The sequence below is a fragment of the Acipenser ruthenus genome, chromosome 7 (assembly GCF_902713425.1).
Source record: "Acipenser ruthenus chromosome 7, fAciRut3.2 maternal haplotype, whole genome shotgun sequence".
NCBI classification, from domain to species: domain Eukaryota; kingdom Metazoa; phylum Chordata; class Actinopteri; order Acipenseriformes; family Acipenseridae; genus Acipenser; species Acipenser ruthenus.
The window spans coordinates 42,794,091-42,809,757 of NC_081195.1; the positions used below are offsets into that span (position 1 = coordinate 42,794,091).

General features: G+C 36.3%; 1 protein-coding gene across 6 annotated transcripts in view; it reads left to right on the plus strand.

Annotated features, from left to right (window-relative positions):
* The window catches only part of anks1b (ankyrin repeat and sterile alpha motif domain containing 1B), a 209,180-nt gene that overhangs the window by 51,645 nt on the left and 141,868 nt on the right, over nt 1-15,667 (plus strand). For all 6 annotated transcript variants that reach the window (XM_059026989.1, XM_059026990.1, XM_059026992.1 and 3 more), the window contains exon 3: nt 3,020-3,176. In XM_059026989.1, coding sequence (XP_058882972.1) covers nt 3,020-3,176 — 157 coding nt within the window. The remainder of the gene's footprint in view (nt 1-3,019; nt 3,177-15,667) is intronic.

Genomic DNA, 15,667 nt, shown 5'->3' on the forward strand with positions numbered 1-15,667 from the left:
CTGGTTGATGCAATCCAGGGTGATTCCCAAACGCTGTAAACATCTCTAAAAATTCTGCTGTCATGATCCTATTCAAATCAAACCCTTAGGTTCAGAAAGGTCATTTTTGTATATTTGTTTGTCAAAACTATGAGGGAGTCAAGACAGACAACACTCTGTACATTAATCCAATTTACACAAAAACACACACATATATTCATGTACGATTTACAGTATTAGATGCTCTAGAGATCCTAAAGTTATCATTATGAATAACATTATGATATTCTTCTCAACTCTCGTAATATTTGAGAGAGAGAAAAAGCTTAAAGAGTAAGTAGCGGGGTTCCAAAAAATACAGCGTTATACATCCCCACATGTTGCTACAGTTGTTTAAATAACGTACCTGTAATTTTTTTTTCATTGTTAACATCATGACGGCTTTTTACACTTAGAACTGAAACTCTCTTTTAATGCTTTTTTCAAAATGGCCGCTCTAGTACACAGGGGTTTGAGATCTGTCCTCTAAATCACTGCAGGAAGAGTGATAAAAAAACAACAACAAAAAAAACATAACTGGTACTCAATAATAATAATAATAATAATAAACCTTTATTTATATAGCGCAATTCATGTACAATACAATTCAAAGCACTTTACATACAGAAGAAAAAAATACAAAAATACAATAATAAACAGTAAGAAAAGAGTACAGTTATTAAAAACAGAAGTAACAATAAAACTCAGAATAAAACATAAAAATGTTATGGAAAAGCTATATTAAAAAGGTATGTTTTTAATCGAGATTTGAAGATTGCAATTGAAGGTGAGTCTCTGATAAAAGGGGGTAAGGAGTTCCAGAGTGTGGGGGCATTAAAACAGAAAGCAGCCTCTCCCATCCTTTTACCATTCACCCTCGGAATACATAAAAGGCCAGCATTTGCAGATCTCAGAGTGTGTTCAGGCTGATAAGGAATTAGCATATCATTTAGATATTGTGGAGATAGTCCATTCAGTGCTTTAAAAACAAGTAATAGAATTTTAAAATCAATTCTGTAATGCACAGGAAGCCAATGCAATGATGCCAACACAGGCGTAATGTGAACCTTTTTTTTGTTCTAGTTAGCATTCTAGCAGCAGCATTTTGCACTAGCTGTAGATGTGATATAGCATGACTTGTAAGTCCAGAGAATAAAACATTACAGTAATCTAACCTAGAAAAAATAAAAGCATGTACTAATTTCTTTGCATCATCCAAGGACAAGAATGATCTAACTTTCGCAATGTTTCTTAAATGACAGGAGGACACTCTAGTAATGTATTTTATATGTGGTTCAAAGGAAAGCGCAGAATCAAAATAACCCTTACACTATCAGTACAGTGCCTAAAGCGGTCATTTTGAAAGGAGCTTTGAAAAGAAAAATGACAGGTGCATTATTTAAACAGTTTTAGCAACATTATATATATATATATATATATACACACACACCAAGCATCAAAAGAAACTTATCACTGTTATAACACATTTATTTTCGAAAAAAATAAGGTATATAAATGATGGACATTGACAAAATGTTTTTGGTTTCTTTTTAATCACTCGATCATTCATCCTTGACCACTCTTAAGTGACGATGACTGAAGCATATGCACTTAATCACCTAATTAGTGAGACAGTTGATTGGACACTGGATATGGAGAGATTTCAGCTGTTGAATTGCAAGCTTGAATAAAAGCAATGAAGAAACAAAAAACAATATGCCACGTCTGACAAAAGAGCAGCGCCTTTGTACAATCGGCATGTTGGAGGCTGGACTAGGGCAGCGTACTGTGGCTCGCCGTCTTGGGTGCGCATAGTCAGCAATTTCAAACCTGGCGAGATGGTATAACCAGACACGCTCTGTCAATGACAGGCCACGAACTGGGAGACCAAGAGTCACAACATCTGCCCAAGATCGACGGTCATTTTGCAGCATCTTCGTGATGTCAGTTGTTAATCAGCACAATAAAAAGTCACTGCACCTGCTCTAAAACAGAGTTTGTCATTTTTCGTTCACATCTAGTGAATTTGATACAAATATAAGTGTTGAGTTTCTTTTGATGCTCAGTGTGTGTGTGTGTATAGATATGTGTGTGTGTATATATATATATGTGTGTGTATATATATATATATATATATATATACAGCAATAAAAAACAGGTACTGTATGTCTTCCTCTTGCACTATTTATTAATATCTGGGTGTACATATTATTGACGCATCAGCAGGTCTATATGGACAGTACATAGTGCCTGTCTGTTTGTCTATCTGCCTGTTTTGTCACACATACAATATACATCGATGAAATGCTTAAACTTGAAAAGGACAGTCTTCAGCGAGGGTTATTAGGAGTAACAGAATGGGCAGTCATAGGAGGCATCTGCCCACCTATCTACTGTACTGTAATTTACTTTTTACATGTCACCGATCTATCTCTAATTTTGTATTTCGTTCAGGTTCAGGGGATGAATGTCACTGACATAGCTGTTACTGACGTTTGTCCCCTGCATTATCTCCACCCAAATCTGTAACATGCACATTGTTAGAGCTGGAAATACTATACTTTTTTTTTTAAAAAAACACTAAATCCTTTAGAAAATGCTGTCACTTGCAGATCTACTATGCACAGTAGTCAAATGCATTACTATTTGATTGTAGTAGTGGAAATCAATTTGACTTCAGCTGCATTTTAGAGGAAATTAATTAATTATTGGACACAAGTAGGCAATGTTTTTTGTTCTGCATAGTTGTGTGTTTCTTGTTGATAGCTGTCCATTTTCATAGACTACAGCAGATAACAATCGCCAAAAATAATTAAACTCAGCTTTTTATCATTTACAAATCAGGACAGATTTCCTTTTTTTTTTTTTTTTTTATTAAAAATGAACTCATGAGTCCTGTGAAGTATTGAACCGTACAATTGTTTCTGTAAATTAATTAGTTGTGAAAAAAGTGTATGCATGCTTGACTGGTTAATGATAATTTAAAATGTGTATCTTCTAGGGATGTTGTACTTAAATTACTCCAGTATGAAGCCTCAACCAATGTAGCGGACAACAAAGGCTGCATCCCTCTTCACCTGGCTGCATGGAAAGGGGATGTTGATATTGTGAAGATCCTTATCCACCATGGACCATCTTACTGCAGAGTCAATGAGCAGGTAGAGGAGTCAGCTGTATTAAATTGTACTTTTTCTACTATCTATACTTGTACTAGAACTACGATCATTTTTTTGAAGTTCATGCAGGCCTCAAGACACTTTGCATTGCTTAAAGAGTAAGCAGCGGGGTTCTGAAAAGTATAGCGTTACACGTGCTGCTACAACTGTTTAAATAACGTGCCTGTCATTTTTCTTTTCATTGACATCCTGACAACTTTTTACACTTATAAATTAAACGTCTGTCATTTTTGTGCCCAAGGGACACACGCCTATAAAATGTTCAATTTTATGTTTAATGCAAATTGTGCCAAATAACAGCATCTTTTGTATGTCTGGATTGCTGCATCAAAACAAAATAATTTCTTTCTTGCAGTTTTGCTAGAAAACCAATTATTCATATTTGTTATTACAGTATATGGTGCTGTAGTTTACGCTGTAGTTTATGTATACTCTCCTGCATACTCAATCTGTGTAAACTGCATTGCATTTTATTTTACATGCTTCGAACATCCAAAAAAAAAAGTATAATTATTATTATTATTTTGTATTTCTTAGCAGACGCCCTTATCCAGGCGACAATTGTTACAAGATATCACATTATTTTTACATACAGTTACCCATTTATACAGTTGGGTTTTTTTTACTGGAGCAATCTAGGTAAAGTACCTTGCTCAAAGGTACAGCAGCAGTGTCCCCTACCAGGGATTGAACCCACGACCCTCTGGTCAAGAGTCCAGAGCCCTAACCACTACTCCACAGTATAATGGCAGGTAGCAGTATCCTCTTGTTTGTTGGTTTAGTAGATTCAGATTGGGTATTTTAATTACTAATTGTACACACTGGCTGTAATATGTTAAATGTACAGCAGGTGGCATTCGTGTATATACTACTGTTGAAAGCATACATTGTCGTAGTAATGTGGCCGGTAGGTGGGGAGCCCATCAGTATGGGTTAATGAAATTTGAAAGAAATGATTATTAGATACAAATGTATTGTTATTTTTTCCCCTCATTCATTACATATTTTTTTGCTTGCTATATTTTTTATCTCAATTTAGATGCAAGGTGTTTTTATTTATTATGTGCTAGATTGCTTTATGATATGGCAGTGTCAGGTCATTTAGTAACATTGCCTGATTCCATGACTGATTCTTACCTAATAGTGTTTCAGATTTAGATTTATAGCCCAGAAAGCTGATGACATCATACACAGACAACCACAGTCTTTTGGCAGCCACAAGGTTCCCAGAGTGTCGAGCTGTCATCACAGGGGCCATCTGTGTTTACTTGACAGTTATCTAGGCACAGCTGTACTAGTAAGGAAAATACTGCAGGTTTGTGTTCAATTAGTCATTTCCTACTTTCAATAAAAAAAAAAAGAAAAAAAAATCCGAACATTTAATTTGCAGAACAGAGATTTAAACAAGTTGCCTGTAGCTGGTTATTTGACTGTGAGAAGCTATTATCTGCAGTAAAGAATGCTGTCAATACATTTTTTTTGGTTGTTTTAGAGACAATTAATTCAAGACCTCTTTCAGAACTTGTTAATCAGTGATGGGTGACATATCATAAATCCTGATTTATTATTATTATTATTATTATTAAAGGGCCATTAGATGAAAGTATAGCTATTGTAGCAATCTCGGGTAACGCAGGCAGGCGCATCACACAGGGCGAGGCAATCCACACACAGGCGGAGGGCGGGCGCGAGCCCGGGACCTCTCGCACTAAAGCATAGCACCGATACCGCTGTACAAAAGAGAAGGCTCCTTTGCAAGGAGCGTATATCGGGCTTATGTCTCTGTGTGTTTACATAACCTACCAGCCCTGCTGCTGCCTTCCCCTGTGCACGCCACACTCTCCCCTGCCTGCGTTAACCAAGATCGCTACAATATTTTCAACACTGACGCAGTGAACCAAAATAAAAACATGTTAAGAACACCCATTTTTCCTCTGTGTGCTGTACTACAGGGTTTTTCAACCCCTGGGGGTACTTCCAAGGGTCATAGGAAATGCAAAAAAAAAAAATAAAGATCTTTAATTTTATTTTTTGATGGTATTATATATTATCTCTTAACTACTGTGCATACATATTTCATTTTTGTTTAGCAGCTCAAAAGCTAGTGTAATATAGTTTCAAAATTATCATCCACTTGTTTGCACACGATTTCGATTTGAGCAGATTTACAGTAATATTACGGTGGGTGATGCAGGTGTCTGGCCATTCTGCCTATGTAGAGCACTGTGCTACACATGAACTTTAATTCGTATTATAATTGAATACTAATTTTCTTTAGTATTCAAGTGTAAATCCTCCAGTAAACATAAATAACAATCACAGTACTCTTACTTTGATGTTTTTTGTTTTATTTATTAGGCGCAGCTGCATTTTAGTAACAGTAATAGCGGCTGGTTGAATTTGTTTTCGGTGTTTGATAGAATACATCCAGATCATTATTATGTTGGCTTTAATAAAACGTTTATCATTGTTAGTTATTATAGTTTTATCTTGAGGTTAATGTTTTTGAAATTGTAAACATTTTAAATGGCACACATAACTATACTGAAATGGGAAGTAAATGGTAACATGATAAACATTTACAGTGCAGACTATTTTTGATTATTTATAAGTTTTCCAAGTAGAAAGTGAATGTGTGTTTCCGAAGAGATTACAAATACTGTCTTTTGATTCTGTGCATAAAAAGATTAAAAGTGTTAAGAATTGGGCCTACTGTTTGGTATTCTGTCTAAAGCAAGAGTTTGTCAGTCCTGTTGTGACAAATTATATATTAAATAAATGAAGAAAAAATGTTGTTAATTGGATTATTCTGCCTCTGGTACTATTCAGTAGAGTGAATATTGTAACAGGATACCTACTGAAATCTCTGAAGGTACAAAAACAAAAGAAAAGTTGAAAACCACTGCAGTACTATATCAGTAAGCATTGTAGTAACATTGTGCTATATATACATATACTGTATGTAATTTTTGTTTTACAAACTAGTTTAAACAAAAAAAAAAGGATTGAAAAAAATACAATCCTTTCAGTTATTTTGTTCTAAAAAAGTAATCTTTTTTTTTTTTTAAGGTGAACATACAGTATATTAAGATGCTTGGCATTAAAGTAATTCAAATACAGTATATATTACTATTACGTCTTTAAAAATAAACCAAAAAAAAAAACATCTATGGAGAAGTATACTGCATGCAGTGAAACAAAGGGCTAAGTACCATTATAAGGAATGAGTTGCCCTGCACTGATCGAACATCAGCAAAATTCTGTACAAATTGCAAACATCCAAATACCTTGCTAACCACAAAAGCATCTATTGGACACACACCCTCTAATTGGAATCTGCATTATTAGTACTGTGTGGGCTGCATTGCTTAGTACAAATACTGTCAGGTGTAAAAATGTTGTGAATAAATGTATCTATCTAAACCAGAAACAAGAGCCAGCATAGTACTGTACAGATCAGCAAGTCCTGCTGTTAATACAAAGCATATGTAGGAATGTGCATAGAAATATGAAATACAAGTCTTTTTGATTAAAAAAAAAAAAAAAAAAAAGTAATTCATTACAGTGTTTTAATTTTTGTTCAGTACTACAGACTGCATTGAACCTTTCTAATTTGAATGCAAGTGTTTGAAAAGTCAAGCAGAGTGCAATACAAATTGTAATGCAGCCATAACAAGAACTCTGCTCTGTTTCAGTACTACACAGCACCCACATAATTACATTTAAGACGTGAATAATTGGGACTTTTTAAAGGATATTATGAGAGAAATGATCTTGGCTGTGGTGTTCCTTTTGGTTTGACTCCAGGCTAGCCCCAGTCAGGGTGACAGCCTGTGTCTTGAGTTACAGCAGAGAGATGCTTATGTCCCATTGGGCTTGATGGAATTTAAAGGGATATTATCAGTTTGTTTTTTTTATACTTATTGTGACTGATTCAATTAATCTTACATTATGATACATTTTGATTTTAAGCTTGTATCTGATTTTAAATGGCAAAGATGAAGTTGCTATTCACTTTTTTGTTGCTGTTGCTACAGTATAAACCAACAGGCTAAGGGTACTGGGATAAAGTGTGGGCAGTAACACAGTACTGTAGGACTAAATCAGATTAGGAGCCACTGTTGGTGGTTTAGTACTGCCTTCAAAACTGGTCTCCATTGGATGAAGTGGTGATCCATCACCCATTAGGTATATTGCTTTATGAATGTTGTAATGAGTTTAAATTCCAGTGTGCATTTTTATTATAGAAAAATGTGCCACCTGCAAAATGAAGGCATTACATATTGGGTAAGATTTATTGGAATTATGTGAGAACCATTTAATATAAAACCGTGATTTAAAATATATATATATATATATATATATATGGAATCACTATATCTTTCTGTTTTGTTTGGTTTTCTGACTCTTATTGTTCTAATCACCCATATTTAATATATACACTTTATAAAGAGAAAGCATGTGCAATATAAGGGTGAAGTTGTAATAAATCACAACAGACATCAGTAGGTAGAACATCAGTTTAACTGAATTGTAACAGTGTGCATTTACTGTATTTTGTGGCTTCCTTTATGAACATGGAATTAGTCACAACAATAAAACTTCCAAAATAATGCCAATATGTCACTCTCAAATGAGAGGTGGCTCTGTTGACCTGTATTCAGTAAGCTGGCTGTGCACCTTAATTTTCAACCACCTTCGCTGTATTAAATATATGCTTAATGTATACAGTCCTATTGTAATCAGAGGGCAAAAGCAGTGGTGCTAAATCTTATCTTGAGAATGTAACAATATAGATTATTATAATGCAAGATTTATTGTATTACACTTGAAAAAAAATAAGAGAAACAGTGGAAGCTGTTGTGCTTTTTGAGGCAGAAAGCATTTATCTGAAATGTTTATGCAATGCTTGCAGCAACCATCACAGTCTGTTCTGTGGATCACAGCACTTCATTGGACAAGTGATTGAAAAGAAGATATGATTGCTCTGCAGTGGAAAATGATTTTTAGATTGAAAAAATGATGGTGTATTGCTTTTTTATTATTAGCCTTCCTTTCTAGTACCAGTTTAGTACTGTAATAAGAAAAAAGAACCTTATGTTTGGCAAAAATCTATTTCCCTGGGTGGTAAGTACAAAGGAATACAGAAACCAATCCAGTTGTGCCATTCAGTGCGTGCACATTTAAGGTACCAGCACATTAAAATGCAATTATTTCATTGGGCAATTGGACAAACCACTTGGCAATAGGTTCTATGAGTACAGCGCATTATGGAATTCTGATGCTTATACCAATATACCAAAATGTACACTAAACTATAACAAAAAAAGGTGTTGACCCTTACAGACCAGTGGTCACACATTATTATTTTTATTTATTTATTTATTTTGTTTATTTTTAATTATCACCTTCTGCTAAGATCTGAATTCAAATCTCAGTATTTGACAATAAACACATTGACCACAACGTACACAATGAAATATTTCATACATTAGTAATGCAAAACAATATAATTTATATGCACTAATGTACATTAAATAAGCACCTCTGTTTTGGTATGCTGTTGTTGAAAGATGCTGAGCTGCAGTTGAGCTGACAGGCTGCAATTGGCTGATTCGGCAGTGGCAGGTACAGGACCGGTTGCTTTCATTGGTGTAAAGTATTGATTGGCTGGTTTTGGTGGTGTGGCAAGGTGGGTTGCAGTGCGCAGGTGTAGAGGTGATGCAGTGTTCAAGATAACGACAGACAACTACTGGCGAAATAGTGGTTTTAATTTGTAATCCAATAGTCTGATGACAACAGTAAATAATAAATGAAGGACTGGCAGTACCCAACAATGTGTACTGCTCAGCTAAATACGGGGTTAAAGTCCCGAAATAATAAACACAATACACAAACACGAGTCCAAGTCCAGGGTGAGTGATGTTAGTGCTGGTGGTGCAAATACAATTTATCTGTGAACAAAAGTGCAGTGTTGTCCAGGTTTGTGCTGGTCTGTAGCGACAGCTCCGGATCGTGTTAGCCGTCTAATAAATAACAAACAGTACAGTTAGACGTAATACACAAACAAAACACTTGCGGTTACTTTATACTCATCCTTTAGTGGTTCGACCTTAACCATAACAAAGGAAGAGATCACCCAGCTACTTCAACCTATTTGTACCTTCAGTCACACCCCCTTGGTTAGTGAGTGCAGCCGTTTCTCCTCCAATCCGCCACATCGCTTTCCCTCTGGGGCGATGACTTAATGTACCGCAGCTGTGCCCCCTTTCTAGATGGCTGACTTCCACCTAACCCTGGGAATGATTTGTCAGGCCATCCAGTCCAGGGCACTCTGTTCCCTTTACACAGCACCCTCACAGGTCGGGAGGGAGATTTATCACCAAGAATCATTCTGTCTCTGTCACAGGTGGGTAATAAAATACAATTTGGACCAATTGTGTCTTTGTTTAGTATTTGCTATCCAACATATGCCGAGCTTTCATTAAGTCAAGTCAAAATGAATAATCCTCCGGATTGATTTTAAATTAGATTGGCAGTTGATGCTGTGATGTTCGAGCGTGCATCTAATAGATAGAAGCCTGCTAGAGCTGGAAGCTGATTGACTGATGGTACTGAATTGTTTTTCAATTACTGTTATTACCATTATTTAGATTCTACATTCCCCATAGGCCATATGTGAGAGCTTGACTCATTCAAAACATATATAATTAACAAGTAAAAAGAATACAATAAAGTGCATCATCTATTCCTGCTGACCAGTAGGGGACACTGAAGCATGATGAGGTGAACTAAACCTGGCCAATTTCCATAACCAACCCACAGAAGTGTAAATACAGTTCAGTCCTCCCTGTGGACCGTCTCCTTTTATGATCGGCAACTTGGCATGACCTGGATTCAAAGTAAAAGCTCCTGCTTGTGCACTTGGTAGTGTCTTGGATGAACCATTTGGAATGCCATTTTACTGCTTTTAATATGATATTGTGATCATTTAAAGTGTAAATTGAGCACTCTACTGTACTGTATCTCTAGTGTGTCTGGCACATAACTGCATTCTAGGGCAGTGTGGTGCTAACGTTTATTTAATCTAGGCCTTTGAGTTGAAATGTTTGGTACTTTCAGGGTTAAGCCAGCAGGATGTGAACAAGCGGATTGGAAGGATGATCCTTATGCTCATATTTTCCTCAATTTAGCTTCCTTCTGTCACTCATTTTAATACTCTGTCCTGGCTAACACCAGAGACAGCAGCCAGTCATCTGGCACACATGGCCTTTGCAAAACGTTTAGTGCTGTAATGATTATGTGATTATCAGTCACTGCGAATACGGGGATTGGTTTTCGTCTTTTGTTTATCTCTGCAGAGGAATGGGGGCGGGGGGCAGGGGGGAATTGGGTGGAAGATATTCTTTTAGAGTTTATATGTTTATATTGTAATGCATTTATAATATATTTCAATGCTTTTAGTACTAAATTAAGACATTACCGGTACTGATAATGATCAAACATTCAGTCTCTTATAAATTACTTTTTTTTGTCCTCCGACTTACAAAGATCTTGTTTAAATCTGTGTGAAAAAATATAATATGATTCATTCCTCAAGTCTGGTATTTCATTCCCCTGTTATGGCTTTGCAATGAGGGAGTAGAGCATTTCTCTCTGTATTGTATTCAGTCCATAGGAGTGCATGGCAGTGGTGAACAGCGTCAAGCCCCAGTTTCAATCACATTGAACAGATACTTTGGCGAGGGTGCAAGAGAGCTACTGTACCACCTTTTATGTATTACAATCAATAGTTATAAGCAGCTGTCCCTGAAGGGTAGAAGGAAGGATGCTTCCAGGTCTTTATTTAGCTGCTATAGATTGAAATCTGTGATCCATCCCCTTCATTGTCTGCTCACAGACACCAGGGAGCACTGTTAAGACTCTGTGTTCATAAAGAGAACACCATCTCAATCTACTGTGTGGTGCTAAATATGTTCACATTTCAGACTCTTGGTTCATTTCAGATGCTGGGTCAGTCTGCTTCATCGTACATTTCATGTTTCAGTGGTGGTTAACAGAAATCTATTTAAGGTTGCTGTGACTGTCCTATGCGTTTTGGCCCAAATGCAATATGATGATGATGCCTAAATTACTGTCAAAAGTAGATGTTCTTTGAAGTTATTCATTATGCAACAAAAAAAAACAAAAAAATAAAACAACTACGTTGAGTAAGTGCTTTTATCAACTACGTTGAGTAAGTGCTTTTATCAACTACGTTGAGTAAGTGCTTTTATCAACTACGTTGAGTAAGTGCTTTTATCAACTACGTTGAGTAAGTGCTTTTATATTTCTCGCTCCAACCACTGGCGTTCCTGCCTGGGAGTGGGTATGACACACTGCCCGATGTGAGTGAATCGCATCGCAAAATATGAAACATGTTTAAACTTTGCGATCGATCGGCCGATCCTGTAAAATCGCATTGCAAAGCATAACACACTGCCAGATACGACTGAAAAATTGTGTCGCTATTGATCACATAGCGCACTGTGTCCAGGGCTTCACCTGCAATTGAGATTCAGATGAAAATCATTAGTACCAGATGCCTGAGACTGGTCTGTGAAGAAGTCTTTTAACACAAACCACCGAGTTAATTGAATTGCTGATGTTTATTATTTTGATGAAAAAAACTACACTCCTCACGTAGTAGTACAGATACACTAGTAAAGGTTGTGCTTTAATGCCAGGTCATGCTTCACAGGAGCCATATGTCTAATCGGAGGTCAGCCATTCCATGCAAATGAGATATATATATATATATATATGCTGAGAAGTCTTTGATATCAGATCAATGGCAAGCCCATGCAACAAAAATGATGTAATTAAATTGTCACATAATTAACATACTGTACCTAATATTCAGAAGATGATCAGTCTTGCAAGTAGTTTGATATTGATGATTTATGTAATGTAACAAACCTTGGATTGTCATGGAATGGCCCAGAAGTACAATAGCCCAATTCTGTATCTAGTACTATATATTTTTTCTGTAATTACTTACCTGCCAGGGATGCATTTGAATCTGGTACCTTTTAATCCACAGCGTTGGAATTCACTTTTCTTTTTAATGGGTCTGTTGTCATATTAAAGTAAAGACATTTCATGGAAACATTTTAGTCTGTGCTGTCCAAGTCCAAAACAAAATGTTGGGTGTGTGCACTTGAGTCATGCAACTCTGCTTTCGGCCTCAAAATGTCAGCCAAAGAGGTCATTACGTACTGATAAGTCACTCCTGCAGAACAAAAAGTGTCGAATCCTAGCTTTCTCTGCCATGCTTGAATGAATATTACAGTAGCTTAGCAATTTACCAGTGTTTACTTAATGTGATTTTTAAACCAGATACAAATATGTTTCCAGACTTCTTTTTGTATTGTTTCTATATTTAAAGTGGAGAGTCTTTGGTGTTCAAAAATGAACACTGATTAACATTTTGGACCTAGCCCAATAAACACAGTATAAATGTCCCTGTCTCGTTTGCTATTAGAAATTAACTGAATTACAGTGTTGTTTTTTTATTTTATTTGGCACAGCTGTCGATGAACCAAGTTAAACAGAAACTATCCCCCCATTTAAGTTCTGTATTAATTTAGCATAAGGGTGTTTGCTTCATTTCTGTTTACTTAAAATGTTTAGCAAATTAGGCTTTTGCCATCTTTATACTTGAAATGTTATGGGAGGTGTACCACCTAGCTGGCTGAAATCGATGCATTATTATTTGCACCAAAATAAACATGAATTGCATTTTAAAAAATGGTACAGCAATAGGTACTGAATAATAGGCAATGAACAAAAATATGTGTAGAAATCAAGAACTAGTAGAGTACAGGCTAGAAAGCTAATTAGAATCAAACAGCAAAGTTGTTAAAAAAAAAAAAAAAAAAAAAAAAAAAAAGCGAGTCTCTTGTGACTGGCTTGACAGCAGGAGGTAAAGTATTTCATTTGAAGCAGAAAAACCAGGCCAGTCAGAATTCATTTTTATTAGTAATAAAAACAAACAGGCAGGATTCTAAATTATGTCCGATTATAACCAACCGGAGGGGGTAAAGGTACAGACATTCTTAATCGCTGTAATGCCAGTAAAGTATTTCCTCTCACAGTGTAGTCTCATGTTACAGAGATAACCATTGCCCAAAGACACCTACTATACACGGGGGGGGGGGGGGGGGGGGGGGAATGGAATATTCACATAAGAGGTTCTGAGTTGCATATGTGGGGGCAGTGCGTGACGAGCATCATTTGGTTTTTATATAAACTGTGTGACTTGTCTTCTTACTGGTAGTTTGCAGATTATTTGGTTTATCGTGTTAAATGCAGTGGCTTGTTAATGCTGAGTAATAATAATACAAAAGATGTTAAGGTTGGTGGGTCTCAGGATGCAGGAGCTCATAGAATGAGTCTAGTATTTGCATTGAGCCAGCTGCAAATGAAACCATACCAAGTGCTATCTGTACAGCATTCCACTGAATCCCAGTGTGGGATAAAAACACTGGCCTGTGCTTTTTGGATTTGAAAAATATTTATTTGTAAATGTTGTATATTCTGAAGGTAAACAACTTTTATACTTGTTTATTAACCATTTATAAAGACACGTCTTTCCTTTTCACATACTTTTGGAGTTGTTGTACCTTGGAATTTCTAAAAACCTTCTGTTTTATTTTCTATTTAGTGAAGTTGATAGGCCTTTGTTACACAAGCAATCTTTTAAAAATGATTAGTTAGAATTAAGAAAGGATCTCTAAATGCAACAGTCTCAAGAAAGATCATTGCTCCAGGAGGATTGCTGAAAACTGCATGCAGTTTACCAGTCTCAGCAGTGCCTGGGCTTCATGTTTCCCAGTTTTAATTGACTGCCTCCAGCAATGTGTCGTCTTCTCCCTGGGGTCTCTCTTGGTCTTGTGGTCTTTTCCTACTGCAGTATTGTTTTAGGCCTATACCATTGTTTCAGCTCTCCCAGGTTTTTGACACTGTACCAAAACATTTTCAATTATTTGAAGCTGTACATACAGTAGGACACTACACCGACAACATTTAGCATTTGAAAGGTGGTGAAAATGTAGGGGTTAAGGAGAGATTTAGAATCCCACAACCTTACAGCCTCAAAACTTACTGCCTGTTTCTGATTGAGGTGGTAACGCTCTCACACAGTCCCTTTTATATTTTCTATTTATTAAAAGCTAAAGTACTTCAGAGGCAGAAGTAAAGTTCCATCTTCATAAACAATGATCTGGAATGAGTCAAGTTTCCAAAGAAACAATAATTGGAAACATGTTTTTTTCCTTTTACTAATGCTGGAAAAAAACTCTTGTAAGGAGTACAGCAAAATGTGCTTGGGGTTTATACTGGAAGGATTTGACTTTTGGGTAGTTGGAGAAATGAGCTAATTGGCCTGTGTTGTATGTGCAATACTGTAAGCTTAGTGTAGCTGTGTTCCCAGGTACATGTACAGAATAATTTGAAAACGCTTATGCAACTACAGTCTTAAAGGTAATGTTCACATTGGGTTTGTTAAGTTGATTTGGTTTAAAACAATGAATCAATGTGCTTGCTGTTCACACTAAATACCATGAGGCAATGAGCTTGTTTGGGTGTAAAATGGAGTTCGTTTTTTGGTTAGTTTACATATTTTTTCATTTGTGTCCACATTGCAGTTTTCAAGTGAACTTGTTCACACTATACTCCAAACGTACCAAACCTTACTTCGTTCTGAAACCAATCCCCTAATGAACTGGGTGTGAGCACAGCCTTACTTTTTCTGAGCCAGTCACTCCTTAAAAGATGGTTGAGGTTCATTTCAAACTTGATTATAGGAAATGGGTGGTTCTTTACTGTGTATTTTGGAATGGAAGTGCCTAATAAGCACACACTGTCTGTGAGAAAGCTAAAGCAGTGTCATGTAAGGCTGAATCAATCAAATACTTTGTGTAAGTGAAGTATGAGAGTAGCATGCTGGACCAATTAGAAATGCATTGCAGTATGGGAACCCCTTTGTTGTTTAAGGCTATGACGTTTGCATTCTTTCCTGAGGGGCTGAAAAATGTATCCTCTGCCTGGGTTTGTTAATATATTACATTTCTTTTATGACCAGTCTGAAACATGGGTGCTTTTAAACTGATTAAAGAATTTAAAAAATCTTGCCAAAAAAATCTATTAATTATTATTATTTTTTTTTAAAAGCAGCCCACCATTATAAGTGAACCTCGTTAACCCAGCTGAAATCCAGACCCTGCACACACTGTATAGTTTAATGCATGGACAAAGGGTTTTGTCATTCTTTGGAGCTGGTCTCCAGGGACAGTGATCAGAGTGCCAGTACTGGAAGGATTGAGACAGTTGCAGCTCTATATCATTGCTTAGGGCTGTAGAGTAGATGATCTGTAAGACAGAGAACATCTGGAGTTGCTTGTTCTCTTCAAATCAGATGGTGGCAGTGGAGC